The sequence below is a fragment of the Diachasmimorpha longicaudata genome, chromosome 8 (genome assembly GCF_034640455.1).
Source record: "Diachasmimorpha longicaudata isolate KC_UGA_2023 chromosome 8, iyDiaLong2, whole genome shotgun sequence".
Lineage (NCBI taxonomy): Eukaryota > Metazoa > Arthropoda > Insecta > Hymenoptera > Braconidae > Diachasmimorpha > Diachasmimorpha longicaudata.
In genome coordinates this window covers 7717727-7735028 of record NC_087232.1, presented here as the reverse complement: position 1 = coordinate 7735028, position 17302 = coordinate 7717727, and the positions used below count along the sequence as shown (strand labels likewise).

General features: G+C 40.6%; 1 protein-coding gene across 2 annotated transcripts in view; it reads left to right on the top strand.

Moving 5' to 3' along the window:
• The window catches only part of Puc (puckered), a 20789-nt gene extending 3487 nt beyond the window's left edge, over nt 1-17302 (top strand). For both annotated transcript variants that reach the window (XM_064127166.1, XM_064127167.1), the window contains 3 exons: nt 831-1640; nt 12065-12460; nt 15125-17302. In XM_064127166.1, coding sequence (XP_063983236.1) covers nt 831-1640; nt 12065-12460; nt 15125-15438 — 1520 coding nt within the window. In that variant the 3' untranslated portion in view covers nt 15439-17302. The remainder of the gene's footprint in view (nt 1-830; nt 1641-12064; nt 12461-15124) is intronic.

Here is a 17302-nt window from a genome sequence, read left to right as displayed (position 1 = left end):
ATTTGGATTGGGGGGGCAGAGGGGTAGGGGGTTGTTGCATTGAGGATTTTGGAGATATATTGGAATTTATTCGGAAAAAGGGGGTGCTGTGCTGAAATGAAATCTCGTAACAAATTGAGAAAAAACGTTTCACTTTGAAATCGAAAACTGAAAGAAAAAAATGCCGGACTTTCCAAACGTGGGGGGAATCATAACAAAATGAAGCAAACTCTCAGGTTAAATAAACGTAAAATCAAAGTCGCTCGTAAGACGAATAAATAGACGATAATCACTAAATCTGAAAGGCGTTTTATCTTCGAATTGATCACGGCTTCCCGTAACCGATAAGCATTCAGTCGCCGAAAACAGTTTCGACACTAATATCCACCCACTAAAAATGGCCTACACTATTACAAAATCCTTCTTAAAATTTCACTGAAAAAATTTTCATTGATCGGATTATTCATAAATCATTCGACTCTGTCAAGTCATAGCTTTTGTGTCTCATTTTCTCCGTGATTTCGGAGCGGAACGGGGTTGAGAACATTTTTTTAGAAATGTTATACAATTTTTTCAAAGCGTTCCATAATTTTCAAGTCCCACTCACTTACGTAATGAGTAAGAAAACTTCCGTAATTTTTCCTGAATATTTCCCTTCGCGTAACCTAACGAATCAGTACCTACTCCAATTGATACAATTCCTCTGCAGCTCTGAATATCTATCTGAGGGTGTTCGGGCAGGGGGTGAATAGCAAGTTCACGGACTATCAGCGAATATCGTGAAGAATAAAAATAAATAATTTTTCAAGAGCGTAAATGACCCTAAATGATTTCTCCTTCTCTCCCTTCAGTATCATCACCGTCTGGTCTCTCTATAACTGGTATTGACGTCACTCCAATGTCGACCCTGGTGTGCTGTGAGCCGGTGTCCGCGGGACGTCCCCGGGACAACCTAAAGCTCGCACTCAATCGTAGTCTGAGTGAGCCCGGACCAGCGTGCGATCGTTTCATCCCAACAACACCCACATCTCCAACATTATCAACAATATCGTCGGAGTGTAGTAATCAGGATGGTTGTTCCACAAGTGCAAGTGGCGGTAGCACAAACAGCATAGACATCGGTGACAGCGATCATCTTCTGCATCATTATCACTTTCATTATCATCATTATCATCGTCAGAGCAGCCTCTTCACGGCTTCATCATCACTTACGGCACCAAAACGCTGCAAACTGGAGACCGTAAGTCTGCCGACCAGTCCCTGCAATGAGGGAACAACACTACAACGCCAGTTGATCATCAATCAATCAAGAACTATCGATCCTGATGAACTTGCACGACGGCTTCAGATGCAGCCTGACAGCATTGTTCTTCTTGACTGTCGGCCCTTCATTGTTTACAATGTTAATCACGTGAGGGGAGCGATTAATGTTAATTGCTCGGACAGATTCAACCGGAGACGATTGCAAATGGGTAAAGCAACACTAGCCGATCTGGCAACTGCACGGGAGGGCAAGGATATTTTGAGAAAACGACATTATAAAGAGGTTGTGCTTTATGACGACTGTACCGCCGATTTGGAACATCTACCTGTGCAACATCCGCTCTTCTTGGTTATCACTGCACTCGTGGAAGACCACCGAGAACCCACGCTTCTTATTGGTGAGTTGTTTCGTTCATTTTATGGGGATTCGTTTGGTGGGCCCTTGGAATGTGGCAGAATTTTGGGGAACATCGAATTCTTCGGAGGATTCCGAAGCCCTTGAAAGGGGTTGGGAAACAAGGGCGGAATATTTTCGAATTTTATCGGAATTTCTGAATCCAATGGAGGTCGGGATATATTCGATAAGATTGTGTCATTAAATAGTTTTTTGTAGCTCTTTAATTCTCGACACACAATATTTTACTGAAAAGTTTGATACTTACATTATTTAACAAGATATACATCGATAATCCCATTGAAAAGCTTCACCAACGTTCCCCCGATGTCGAAATAATTCAATGTAGAGCGAACCCGGAATGCAGTGACATTAAATTCCAATTAAATCAGCTCGAAACGAACATAAGGTGCGAGACAAAAAAATATATCACAAGACACGTGGTAGCGATGCATGTTTCCTCACTTCTTGCGTGTCTCCTATTCCAATCCTAGAGCAAAAAAAAAACATCTACAATCTGCGTCGTTGATTAGAAGTCGTATGGAATGCAAAATTCTCTCTATCCACTGGCAGCGATTTCGTAAATAAGAATTTTTCAATCAGGACATAATTCCAAATGCTTGTTGCTTCAGTAAACATTCAAAATTTCAAGGTAACACTGGCTCTTTCCAAATAACAAATCACATAATCTTCGATTCCACGTGTATTTCATTGCAAAAATTCAATTCCATGCTTTCAATTATTAGCATTTACACTAATAATATTAATCATGCCATAAAACGATAATAATAACAATTATTGTAATTATCTTGATAATTTTATCTCGAAGATTAATATTTTTTTTATCAGTATTCATTTGCATTTTTGAAATCCATCACTTTGCTCTTCTCTTTCATTAGCATTTTTATTCTCCAATGAAACTTAGTAAAAAAAATGTTAATTCTATTTATTGAATGCGCGTGTTTGGCAGGGGAAGGGTAGGTTAGGAGGAGGGGAGGGGGACTGCCGGAAAAGAGTGCGCGTACGATGAAGGACGTTTGCTTTGGTTTGAATAAAGAGAAAAAAAAACGTCTCGTGGGGTGGGAGGTGTATTGGATGCAGAGGTGGGGAACATAACTCTCGGAGACCAGTGGACTCAGGAGGTAGGAAAGGGGAAGGGTGAGGGGAGAGGGATCCTCTATTCATAGGAATGACTCACGTTCGAGATGACGACGTGAATAGCCCCGGCTGAATTTGCGCACAACTCCAACTAATTTTTCTCTCCACTTTAATGTTTTCTCTTTTGTCTTTGAGTCTGGGTTATTGAGGGGGAGGGGTGGGGGGGAATGACCGCGTGATTTCGGAAAAATTGAGCACGAGAGATTTGACGAGGGGGTGAGTAATGCCGGGTTAATTCGGGTCTGAAGGCCTGCCAGTTGATTTTTTTTTTCCTCGTTAAATTTCTAATAATGAAAATTGGGGGTGGAGGGGGTTGCACCTGTCTCAGGAATTTCTAAAATGACGGGTTTTATGTCAACTGCGTGATAGTTCATCGGCGAGCGCTGGTAGGTGGGGATATTTTAGTTGGTGAGACGATGGATTTTTCTTTCGAGGTTTCCGTGATTTAACGGTGGAGGAATGGGCTGACTCGTCTTCATTATTTTATACATCGTGGGGCTGAGATGTTGCCTTTCAAGGATATTTAATTTTTTGCATTTTTCGAAATTGAATTTTTCGGTCGGAAATCTTTGACTCGTTTGGTAAAATATGAACTAAGAGGGGATGAAAAAATGTGGTGGATAGCTTAGTAAAATTGTTCATCCTGTAGCAAGTAGATGCAACAAACGGTACATGATTCGGAGGAGATAAACAATTTGAAGAAATGTCAAAACAACGGAGGTGATTGATCGGTGCAAAGACCTCTTGATCGAAAAACCCCTTCCTCTGGCGGCAAGTCCCTCCAACAGGGCGACACTCCCACTTGGCGTTTTTAAATCGCTTCTGGAAATTATTGATGTCTTAATGGTCTACGAATCGTGACACATGACATCACGAGAGCCGGAAAATTTTCGATAAATTTCCACGTTTACCCCCGCCCTCCAAGTGCTCCTGCACCTGATATGTTATTTCTCGGCTTTATCAAAATTTTTAATCAGTTGACTGATGAACTAACCCGTTGATATCAGTGCAAAGATAAGCGCCTGACGCCAAGATGATTCGCATCAGCAACAATTGTGCAATGGCGTCGTCATGTCACTCGTAACGATTGACCCGGGGTGATTTTGTTTTTTTTGTTCTCACCGAGCTGGGCAATAGTTGGCTCGGAAGATGCATATCAGGCGGTCCAATAGTGTCTAGTCAGTTGAGATGACTCACCGCTGAATATCGATGGGTCGCTCGATCGACGAGTAAATATAAAAATGAGATCGTTACGCAACATTGAATTTTGACATAATACACATATGTTCGGGTAAACATCGAGGGTGAGCAGTTTATTTTGCTGTCGGTTGTTTTATTCCGTTGATGAGTCATCGAGCATTTTCACTGGCCCCTCTTGCTCTGCCTCTCCGTGGTGTGCCCGTTTTTACCCCTTTTCGAATTACTTGGCACACGTAGATTTTGGATTTAGTGGACAAATCCGTACGGTTTTGGGCCACCACTGCACCTGCCCAGCCAGTCAGACATCACTTGCGAATAATTCTCATGGGAATTTTCCGTCACGTAGTGACAATTATTCATTTGTCACAAAATGTCTCATAAAATTCAGTATTCGACCAGAAAAGAGTCAACTTTTCATGAACATTTCATTATCTCCCTATAATTTCCAGATATTCTTCGAGAATCTCGCAAATGACTCGATCGACTCCGATTGTTTCTCATATTTTGAAATATTTTTATAAATCACTTTCCTCCCCAATTGCTAATCAGCTTAAGAATTAATATTATTTCGAAAAATTGGATTCTCCTGTCACGATAAAAATGACCAACGTAGTGATTCTAATTTAAAAAATGGAGTGAATGGAGAAGAAAATAATGGAGAAGTTGAACCGAGGGAAGGGAGTTCTTGATTTCCGGTGTGGCTTATCGACACTTCCGCTACATTAGGCGATTCATGGAGGATGGGAAATGAGGGGGTCCTTATCACTCCTCAAGCACAATGCGCCTCATTGTTAACTCGGAACAAAAAGTGATTATCACTAACTCCATCTTTCATTTTTTTTTTAAAAAGAGCTGAAAACGTTGGCGAACCGTCTATCTCGGGGAGAAAGCCATGGGTGCAAGTGAAAGAGATGAATGTGTCGCAATGTAATTATCATAACTTACGGGAGGTCAAATACATTTAATTCATGCAAATTGCATTACTGAGAGGCATGAAATTCTCAATGAAAACCGCTCTCATGTCATCCCATTCAGTTTTTCACATTCAATTCAGTCAATTCAGTCAATTCATTCCTGTGAAATTATAAACCTACCTGGATCCCCTAATTACAATTTCATCGTAATTTAAAACCTCAAATATCCCACCTCCCAAACGTCAACGTAAATAATGTCCAGTAAAATTGAAATTCTTCGTAAAATTTCGTTCTGTGAATCCCAATTATCCGATAACTCCTCGTGCCCATAAATCTCAAGTGCACTTGGGTCAGCTGTCGATTACGATTATTATATGAGTCATCCCTGCACTCGGTTTAAAGTGTATCAATGACTAACCCACCCGCCCTTTTTCGATTCAACTGACCTTCCCCCCCACACCACCCTGTCACCCCATTTTTGTATACCCTACGGGAGAAAAGATTTTCACCGGTGGGAGGGGAAAAACTCGAGAGCTTATTCATACTGATCCGAGTGTGTATGACGTGTCTCCCCCACCTCTCACCCCTATTCGTCTCACTCACAAAACGATGAATGATGCCCAGAACAGAGGAACAAGAGTCGGTGCGCAAATTACAATGGTGGATACTTCAAAACCATTTCTCTGTCCCTCTGTGGAACACTTTATTAGCTCGAACCATATGTTCACTTCATGATAGAAAGAGAGGATGGAAATTTTCCGGGAGAACGTTTCCCAGAATGTCAGGCTCACAATTCAACTTATGACCCAGACAATAGAGGTTGTCCGTTCGCAGAAAAAATCTTCAACTTCTTTTACTCCCTCAATGACGGATCAAGGGATCTGGGGTATCATCGGTTCTATATTAAATTCAATAATCATAAGTTGAACATCATCGAGTTTCTTTTTATTACTCATTAACGATGATTGAGTGTTCGTAAATCAATTGTTAATTAGAGAATTCTTTTATTGATGACGAAAGCTGTTTAAACAGGTGGTGAAGACAAGAGTATAAATTAATTTCTCATCAGTTAACAATTACAAATGAATAGTAAATCATTTCAAGGAGATTTTTTTGCTGTTTTTTTTTTACTTCGGGACCGAAATATTGGGATGCAATAATTCAGTTGCAGGGTACGGTAGAAGCCTTCTCCTGCATTGAATAACGTCGTAGAACTGGACGTTGTACGACTTTCACTCTGACTCACCCATGCCAACTACCAATCTCTGGCATTTTGATCCACTTGCTTCCTAAGCAATAAATAAATAATGCCCGCAGATATTTTTGTAGGATTTTTTGGAAAAATAGTTTTCCACACTCGTAACGTAGTCTGTGACTTATTTCTCCTCTTACTCCGATAAAAATTTTATAAAACCGATCAGAAAACTACGGTAATTTATGCCAAGTCCGTAAATATTGTCTTTTTTTACTAGTATCATAAAGTGCTATCTCGTCTCACCTCGCGTATCTCCAACTGTCCCTGAAAATTAAATTTTTTTTTCCGCGATGATCTTTACAATGGTTCACGTGACCCTCGCAAAATGTTTTCACAACTAACAAATTCTCTCAACAATGAGAATTTCCTCGAATGTCGGTCGTCCCAGGCATCGCTCAATTGCCGGGGAAAGCTGAGTAATTGGAGCGTGAAATGATTGTTGTGCGGATGCCATTGACTAACTAAAACTCTAGTGAAAAAAGCTCTTATCAAAAAAAAATCTCAAGGAAAAAAAAAAGGCAGATGATGGCTCGGAGCGAGATGAGGGTCTCCACTTCATTTTTCACGATCAACGTCAGACCCCGACCGATGATTCACCGTCCAACTCGTACAATAGCCGAGGGGGTTTCAATGATAATAACAAAGATGTGCATAAATACACTCGTAATTCCAATGAATCAAGCAGCCAGATTATTTCGCGAGTGATAGGTCGAGTCCGCGGTACCCGGATAACCGTAAATCTGATACTAGTTTTCAAGCGAGTGATAGGTTTTTTCCCCTCTCAAATCCCTTGCTCTCCAGCATTCCATGTCGTACAGTCATTCGACTACGCCTCGGCCTTGCCAGCGTCCTCAGGAGTGTCGGGGTATGTTCATTCGCCTCGAGTTTATATTCTATTCATTCAAGCTGGATTTGAGAATTTTCGGGGGGCGGGTTCGTCCCAACCCACGGGATGTGATGAAAAAACCAGCAAGAAACATTAAAATTTCTGGCGATCACTAGACTATGTCACATTATGTTAATTTATTTCATCGTTTTCATTCCAATTTTTCCCTTAGCTTTGATAAAACAGAATTTTTATCACGCCGTGAGGAAATGATGTATTATCGCCTAAGGGAGTAAAAACGTGTTCTGACGAATGCGACGTTGTCATCACGTGAGGCGGAAAATACTTCTATTCAACCCGCCCTTTCACCCGACTAAGGGACATTAGAATCGCGGATTTTCGGCCTCGGAGCAAAAAGTAACTTTTCAAGTCTCCTGAGCGCGCCGTTAGGGAAAGAAATAGTGTTATCGGCGTCTTCGACGTCCATTGAAGAGATCTATAGACAAACATTTCAGCCCATCATTGAATGATTTACAATTGTTTTAGGCATCGCAAGACTAATTAAGAAAACTCAAAATGAAAAATATAATAAAATGAACACGGTGACAAGAAGCACTAATGCGTTAAAACATTTGTCCTTAGTTGTGAAAATTTTGCAATTGCATTCATATATGCACGATAATTATTATCACAATCCCCTCAAATCTGCTGTTCACAGGTATAAAATAAAGAATGCATGCAGTCGTATGATTTGACACGTGCGCGCATTGACAATTAACGAAATGTGATAAATAACACCCGGTGAATCACCTCGCGGTGGTCGCGTTGTCCTTCGCGATACATAAAGACGTGAAAAATCATGAGACACGAGAAAAAGACAGGAATTTCCTTGAGATGGTTTCTGTAAATGCCAGTAACATCGAGATTCCCATTATACTCAGCTCTCGCGTTTTTCGGTGACTCACCAACGTGCCACGCTGGGTGATTCCGAGGTTATTCGTGGCACTGGCCAGCACGTGGGTATTAGTCGCATGTACAGTCGTTCATACCCCATAGAGCGATGATACTCCTTCGATTTTTTCCGTTACAAGCAATACAATGGGGAATTTACATGAATTTTTTTTTCCGCAATTTTTCGAACCGAGTTCATGACCCGGGAGAGACATCTGGGGTTCCCCTGAACTATCATTGCAAAGACTATTTTGATAAACATTTCTTGGAAAGGATTTTGTTGCATTTAATCAATCGTCATTGATGGTGAACTCGCCTATCGTATCCGAATAATTTCTCGTGAGAAGTTCGGAAGAAATTGTTAGCGCATGAGTGGAATTGACACTTCGGCACCTGGACAGATAAGTCGAGTCGACTGATAAAAAAAAACATCGGTCATCTTCAGGATTTTTTTCCATCCGCATTATCTGTCTGCTGCGGATAAAGGGATTATTATCAACCGCAGAGGCTCAGTGGAGTGAGTCACAAGTTTCCCCTCTCCCCCGTCAGCCTGTGGGAAACAACCCCTGGCTTTTCCTTTGAACCCGGAGTTTTCGGCATGTGTGGACAGGGAATGCGTCACAGTCGTCACTCGGGAAACCGAATTGTTCGGAGGTTTTCAGACCTAATTCGATCCGGAATTAACGGGAAATGGGGGAACACTTGCGGTGGCTTGATTGGAGACATATTGAGCAATTAATATCGCTTACAGCAGAAAAACACGACATTTTTGAGGAAAACTCGGGGGAAAATCATTGACCGTGAACATAACAAGATATTATCCTCTAATTTGAGTTTTCCAAATTTATGACAGTCTTGAAGTTGACTGCAAGTGAGAAGCTAAATTAAAATACTTTTCGTTGCGACCAACTTCAAGTTCTTTTTAATTTTTTAGGGTTAATTTACTAAAAGGAAAATCAAATAAATATTATGAAAAAAATGGAAATTAATGTCTTTACACGCGCACTATATTTTCCTCCAATTCCAACTAAACTTCATGAAGAAATCTGAATGAGGAAAATTGAAACTCTGATTTTATTTCGCGTCACAATAATCTTATCAACTCGAAGACGTAAAATAAATATCCCACTTGCCATACCCCCTTCTCCCCTGACTCTTTCTCTCGTGACTCATTGTTGACGAATTATTGTTTTTAGGGGAATTACTATTGTGATGATTTTTTTCAATTGCCTTGCTCTTTTTCCTTGTGATTAATCAACTCTCATTGTGCCCTCCTACCGATGTTCATTAGAGGCCAGATGAAAATTCCCCATGTGCGTATGCAATTCAGACAAAATACTGGACACACGTGGAAAAAATATTATGTATGCTATTGGCGTAGTCTCGCGTTAGGATGTGATTCATTGATGGAATCTTGTGGTTGTTGTATCTGTGTGAACCTACGTCAGAGTTCGCGAATCACGGAGTTTTCCCGCGTAAAAAATATCTGTCTGCATGATCTCTCAGAAAATTTTGGAAGATCTTCCCAAAGTGTTCTTGTAGATTATCGAAGGACATTTTGAAGATCTTCGGAAGATAATGGAGGAGGGCAAATCCTAGAGTCAAGTAATTGAAGGATTTTTTATTAATCTGAAAAATAGTTCAGACATTTTTGATGCGGAAATTACTGATGGTGGAATGGAAAGTTGTTTATGGCGAAGGGAGAGGAAGACACCGAGGTGAATAAGTAGAGAATTAAAATTATCGGTAACTCAGGGTCACTTCCAGGTGTAGTGGCATGACTCAGAGACCATTTGTCGGCTTATCAAGGTGGTTTACCTGTTGAATTGCGGTGTTGACGTTGAATTTCTGGTTTTTAGCAGGATTTTTCGGAGGCTCCAAGAAATTATTGCAAACAGGGAACTTTGAATTTTGGCAATGCCAATAGGTCAAGTAGGTTCAGTGACCACCATCGGTCGACATATTTGGGGTATGACTAATTGAACAATGCGGCAAGACCGTCGGGTCTGATCAAGACCCCAGTATTTACCAACAAATTGTCATCAAATGGATAATTCTGGAGAACTGCAGATCCAAATTTTAGATCGACTTATCCGTAGAGTAAGTTCCCCTGAAGTTCTCGACAGACGGTTCCCGACGAAAATTCCAGCACCCCCCACAGCTTCTCTGATATCCCCCAAAAACTCATCAGGAATTCCCATTTAGGGGGATGTACAAGGTGGTAATGGGTCACTATCTCCTCAAACAATAACCGATGATTCAACACCAAGTGGAAATATCTACGGCGCCCATGAGTAACGTTTATCGCGAAACGTCTAGGTGTCAAGATTCATCATACCCATCCACAGTTTAGACGTGCATTTTCGTTTCAAGGACGATATTTAAAAAATCACCTCTTGGTAATTCCGTCTCTGCGAGATTTCCAGTGATCTCCAATGAACCCCCTCGACTGTGACGCACTGGAATATTTTAAGATGTGATCTTTGTTGTGGTCTCGAGGTCGATCCGCAGGACTAAAGACCTGGATTCGTCACGATTCCAATTTTTGCGTTGAGAAATGGATTCGTAATGCGGTAGGCACTCTCACCACTAATTAAATCCATGCATCATCGATCCTTGGGGATTAATTGGGTAATAGAGGTGGCACTGATGACCCATTGTGCGATATTTTAATTTCATTTGTAATGGATGAGTCAGTTAATCGGCATTTGCGATGCCATTGATATTCCTAATGTGAACTATTTCATTTATTCATGAAATCAGACTGTTCAATCAGGAATTTTGATGCGCCTAAATTTTTCCAGGCATTCGAGAGTGAAAAACAAGTTGAGATTTTTGTACTATGGGTTGATCGATAAATACAGTCTATTCAGACTTTTTTCGGATGAATAGCTTTGTCTTATGACATCCATAGGAAATTTACACTTTCATTCCATCACTTCACATAAATTTATTCAAGAAAAATCGAGGGATTTCAGTAAAACATCAATTTTTATTGAATTAAACAAATTAATTTGCTCAAAAGAAATTTTTGATCATTTCTCATAATATGTATTTCTACAAATCAATAGTTTTCAAGTCAAATTACTGTCAATTTTTTTTGCAACAAGAAATCTTTACAGAATTAAAGAACAAATGTTTTTATCAGAAAAAAACAAAGAAAATGTCTTTCCAGAATTTTTTGAAAAACCAATAATCCTTGAATGTTATTCACATCAGGCGCGAAATATCCCCCTCGTACATTTCCGTGTTTCTCCGTCATTCTCACCCCTCTCACGCCGCCCCTCTGGCGTGACGTCACATTTAGAAGGTCCAATGGTAGTAGGAGTGGATGACTCACCGTTCGGCACTTGGGGTCTCTCTCGTGTGAAACACAACTGCGGCTCATAGTTTTCCTACGTTTCAGCATCAGCCAGTCTTTCGTCAAAGGGCAAACCATAAACAGTGTCTTGTCACAGTGCTTCGTAAAGTGAAGATAGTATTTCGTACATAGGGCCAGCCCATCCTGTTAACCTGTGTCTGTGTGACCATTATTACCGACAAAATAGTGCCTCCAAATTTCTAGTTCATCTCACGTGACGACAATTTCGAAAAAACCGAGGATGAGGATTAAAAAGGCACCCTGCCTAGTGCTCAGGCTGGTGCCTTTTGAGAATCTCGAGCCCTGGGGTATGTTCACAAAATAAATGAAAAAATCTTCCTGACATTAATTATTTTTCTCCTATTCCGACCACTCAATGGACATTTTTACTGACACCGCAGGAGTAGAGCTTCGCGTGGGGGAAAAGCGGAAAAATCGTCCTCTCCGCGATGACTCAGTCCTTCACTGTTTGTGACACTTCACCTAGAATTACAAAACCCAAAACATTGCCCCTCTCCCGACGTCTATTGTTTAAAAAATCCTATCGATAACTTTTGAAATTCACTTCCTGGGGTCGAGCGACACGCGATCCCGCGATGACGCGTGTTACGAGCTATTTTTTCGAGATAATTTTTTTTTATGGGGCTGTTTTATTTATTTTTTTCAAGAGATCATCGGTCGTGTGAGTCACCCCTTGATAAGTGTACGGTAAAAACTCTACAATAAATAAATTTTATAAATGATGACCTGGCTTTATTCACAGGAGGCCACAAGGAATTTCACAGAAGACACCGCGATCTCTGCGAGGATACGCTCCTGCCCGGGGGGAGTAGCTCCCCCCCAGCATCAGTGAGTGGCTGCACAAGTCCGGGTCCAGGATGTCCCGTAATGAGCATTGGCCAGCCCACGACACCCCAGCCAGCAGACATCGACAATCATCCGGCCTCGCGGGTTCTGCCATTTCTGTACCTGGGTAATGGAAGGGATGCTGCTGATCTGCAGCTACTGCAGGCACTGGGGACCACGAGGGTCCTTAATGTCACTTCACAACTGCCTGGATATCACGAAACACGGGGGATAACCTACAGACAGATACCCGCCACTGATTCGGGACATCAGAATCTCAAGCAGTACTTCGAGGAGGCTTTTGATTTCATAGGTGAGTTTTTTCGAATTTCAACTCAATCTTTATTTCATTGAGCTCATCGCGACGACTGCTAATAGTTTATCCATTACTAATTTTCCAGGAAATGAATTCATTTTCATCACTATTTGAAATTGTCCTGCACTTAAATGCTGACTTTTCATAGTCACCAATGGCGATAAGTTTTTGCCATATTCTGGAATAATATTTTTTATCTTGACATAGACCAATTGAGTCATTGTAAAAGACATATCGAGGCAACTTTAGAGTTTAGTTCTTTGCTTTCATCAGTCGCCTTCTTCGAAACTGATTCGCGAGTTGATGCAACAATTAACTTTTTTTTCTTCGACGAACTACTTCTAAAGGGATTGATGATAACTTTGACGAACGATATTACAAATTTTGATGATCTGGTCGATGACTAATGGCTGGTTTATTCGTATCCCATTTGGATAAATGGGAGTGCCGAAATGTTCAACTGGGGTAATGAACCGTATCCGCTTCTCTCTCTCTCTCTCTGTCATCAACATTTTTACGGTCTAATTAATCGGTTGATTGAGGGAAATTTCGGTTTGGATGAGTCTTAGCTTGACTCAAACTCTTTGGAGTTTGTTGCAGTCACGAAAGAATTTTCGAGGCGCTTGAAAGTCATTGAATTCGCTGTTATCACAAGTGAGAATATCGGTCAAATTTCTTGAGTCACGTTATACGGATGAAATGCGAGTCTCACCCCTCATTTGACCCCCAAGATTTCCCCTCATTAAAGAAGTACTATAAATCATGTGGGTGAAAAATCAGAGATACAATTCTATGGGTCAAATAGAATGGGTTAAAAACCCCGAGTCAAATTGCAATCTATTGTTGATACAAAATCAGAAGAGCCGACATGAACCCCTTGAAATCACTCATCCCTTTTGAATAATTGAAATCACGCTGTTCCATCCCCCTAAAATCGACGGTTAACAACGGCATTCCACCAGTTGCACATTCAAAGAGGGGAGGGGGCACAAAATACGGGGTACCTACCCCCCGGTGGAAACCTACAACACAAAGATCATAAAATAGAGGGGGTCGAGAACTGCCAGCAACAGGGGGGAGGGAGAATTTTTGGTGTGCGTAAGTGACTCATGGTTTTCATGAATGGGAGGCCTTTCGTCTCGTGTCCAACACAATCCTCCCCATGTGTGCAACACATATACAGTCAGTCAATGGTCCACCGGATACGGCTGGTTATGCCCCGTTTCCGTTATAACGAACTGCGTCGTTGAGCTATGCTCACATAATTGACCCGTTACTTTATCACCATTATTTCCCAAAATTCATTTTTATTTAATCCACTCCATAATAAATCATCACCACCGCAACATTATCAATTGTGGATCCGATCGTCATTTCAGTGGTCAAATAATTTATTCATTTGTATTTGTTTACTATTTATCAAGATGTAGTCACGCATAAGAGGAAAAAAAATACAATTCAATTCCTTGAATTATGTCACGAGTGACGATACAGGGGGTTGATACCCAATTAATCTTCGCCACGGGCTCCTTTCACTTTTTTTTATTCTCACTCTTCTTCATTTTTTTTTTTCTCTTACCCTGTGACTCATGCCAGATGCTCTACTGCGTTCTAATGTATATAACACTGGAAACACAGATGTTCGTCGAAGGCAGACGACGCAAGAGAGGAAAAACTACACTGTAAATAAACTCACCCGCACATCTCGCCACCGGGCTTTATCTCCTCATTCACAAATAATTTTCGGCGTAAAGTTCATTAGACTCGGAATGAGATGAATCAATTTGCTTTCCGTGAACATTGAGCTGACGGTTTATTCATATTGCCTTGGGTTAAACAAATGGAAAGAAGAACATATCCACAATTTTTTTTTAATTGGTAACGCAGAGGCTGCATAAAAATTAAGGGAGTCTAGGGTAAAGAGGACATCCAGTAAAAATAGTTCTGTTTTTATTTATTTGCTAAACTTTCAAATAAATTACGGATGTGGCAATTGGTGGATTGATAGATTGGCAAGTGGTGGTGGTATTGGCACTAGGGATTAAAAAGACAACCAGGGGCTTAAATCGTCCTATTTGACATGTATATTTTGATGTAAAAATGACGGTGGAGCGTGTGAATAGAGACTTTCAACATAAAAAGAAATGTACTGGTACGAAACCGCATGCATAGGGATCCGGGTGTATGAGTCACAGTCTTTGGTGATACGATAGCGTCCCCCATATTACGTAACTCAATCGGGTGTTTGGGTTGCAAGACAACTTGGTTGACATTTTTTTTTCAATGTGGGATTAATGTGTTTATTGACATGGGGGCTCTATTAACGGCGATGAGACTGTTTGGAGAGAGGGATTTTAATGTCTCATTGTTTCGATGATCGCGTTAATGTCCCTATTTGTTATTTATTTTTATCATTTAATGAGAAGGCCGTCTTTGTTTGTTGATTAAGTCAACTCCCGAGATTCACTAATGTCGATGATTGTGACATTACCCACTGTTGGGCTGTTTTCCCGTGAAGGAAATTTCTGGATGGAAATCAGTAATGCCTTAGATTGACTATTGTGTTTATTCTAGTTTCAATTTTATGCGTGGGAATTTTTTCTTATTTAATTTTCACTTCTCGAGAGTGGGAGAATAAATAAATGAATTATTTTGTTTCAGAGGAAGCGAGGAAAGCTGGCAGCAGCGTGTTAGTCCACTGCCAGGCCGGAGTGTCCCGTAGTGCAACTATCGCCATTGCCTACATAATGCGACACAAAGGCCTCTCCATGGTAGATGCCTATAAATTAGTCAAGAACGCCCGCCCCATCATCAGTCCTAATCTCAACTTCATGGGGCAGCTCCTGGAGTTGGAGCAGGGCCTGAAAGCAACCACCGAGGAGTCTGGCGATCCCGAGGAACCCACGACCTACCACCCCTGTAGATGGAGTCATCCTCAGGCAAATGACAAGGTCACCTCGGGCTGCAGTGTCTGAGGAAAACCCCTCCCCAGCGATTGCTGGTCGAACTACATATCCTTAAACGTGTCTTTTAATTCTTCTCGTTGATTCCCCACAACAAAAATACCATCACTGATTTTCCAATGAAGGATTCAAATCACCTCGAGCTAATGTGCCTTCGAGCTAAGGCTGATCTACCCATGAAACAATAATGATAAATCATGAGAAACATTCGCCAATGACATAATGGAAATCAGTAGTTCAGGGAATGAAAAATGTAACGATTAAAGTGAGATGAAAACACGTTTGTCTAGGTGTTTTCAAAAATAATAATTTATACCTCGACGAATTAAAGACTATTGAGATGCTGATGTAACGGATAATGGATGAATATCGAACTGTTGACGAGTGTTGTACTTATACCGGGTGTCAGGTAGTTGAGAGGGAGAGAGAGTGAACAACCGCAAGAATGTACCTAAAAGAGAAATTACAGGGATGAGAGATCGTCCTGTGGAGTTGAATAATTAATGTAGTTTTCGAAGGATTAATATATCGTTAATGGTTTAGTCTTAGTCTACAAGCTCTTCCCCTCCCCCGAGTGAGAGATCTCGGGAGTGAAAACCAAATACTGAAGTCTGGGAAAAATTTTGGGACATAATTTCTCAGTCGAAAGAGGACGGGAAAATATCAATGAACGCTTAACAAATTCGTTCACTCCATAGGAATTTTATGGAACAGCTAGAGGGTCGTCTGGAGAGCATAAATAATTTGAATCGACCTTTCTAAACACGAGGTGGAGGTGCCTGAAACCCAATCACGATGATGACATGATATCTGGGACCATCTCGTATTTGTGGACATTTCTTAGAATTATTTGGGCCCTTTAAATTGTCTCCAGGTTGTTTCATCCGATTCCTTAAATAGGAATGATCTATTTCCTCCAACTCAGTATTTTTTTTTTTACTCCTAAATACTCTTAATTATCTTCTTGTTTTATTAGCATTTAAGGGTCCACGTGGATTCACTAAAAACCATCGTGATCTAGTCGTTTGTTGGGATGAATGGGAGAATTAACACCTGGATTGACCGAGGGGAATAATTATTAGTGTTTATGAAGCTTAAACTAGTGGATGATTCGCCAGTGGAATATTGGATTCAATCTCTAGTTCAAGAGTTGGTAAATATTGTCAACTCTTTGGGGCTCTAAAAAGAAATTCTCACGTTTGCCCTCATAAATCCCCTACAGTCAGTGTTTTACTGTCAAATATTCCTCTAGTTGGAGCTTCATTCAGTGTTTTTAATGCCTCGAGTGGAATCTTAAAAATCGAGCGTGAGAGATGATTGATTTTAGTGCGTCGTAAATGTCAATTTTCTTTATAATAAAAGGTCATGTTTATTTAAATCGCAGTATTCAGTTGAGTTTAATGGGAGAATATGTACATTTATACCAAAAATATATGGATCTAGCGATGTTACTCGAGGCTATTGGGAATTTCTTAGTTTAACGGTATATTTTGAACACACGAGACTTATTTCTAGGTGTATTTGTTTCTCAGTGGAGAGAGTTCTCGTAGATAATGATTATTGATAGAATAGGGGTGAAGGTGAGAATGGCCTATGTTTATGTAGAGTCGAATTTACCCTCGACTGAGTGACAATAAGTGATAGATTGGCGAGGAATGTGGGACAATTTTATTGTTTATGTTCCTCTTTTGGTTCTTGTAATGAGTACATATCAGACTGGACGTCGCCTTTCACTCGTGATTTATTGAAGAGGAGTTTTCATTGATGTTCTACCGTACCACTCGCTATTTTCAACTGCTTTTTTTTTAAATGCTGATTGTCTATGGTTGTATGATGAGAATGGAAATTGTGTAAATAAAGGAAGGATTTGTGGTAA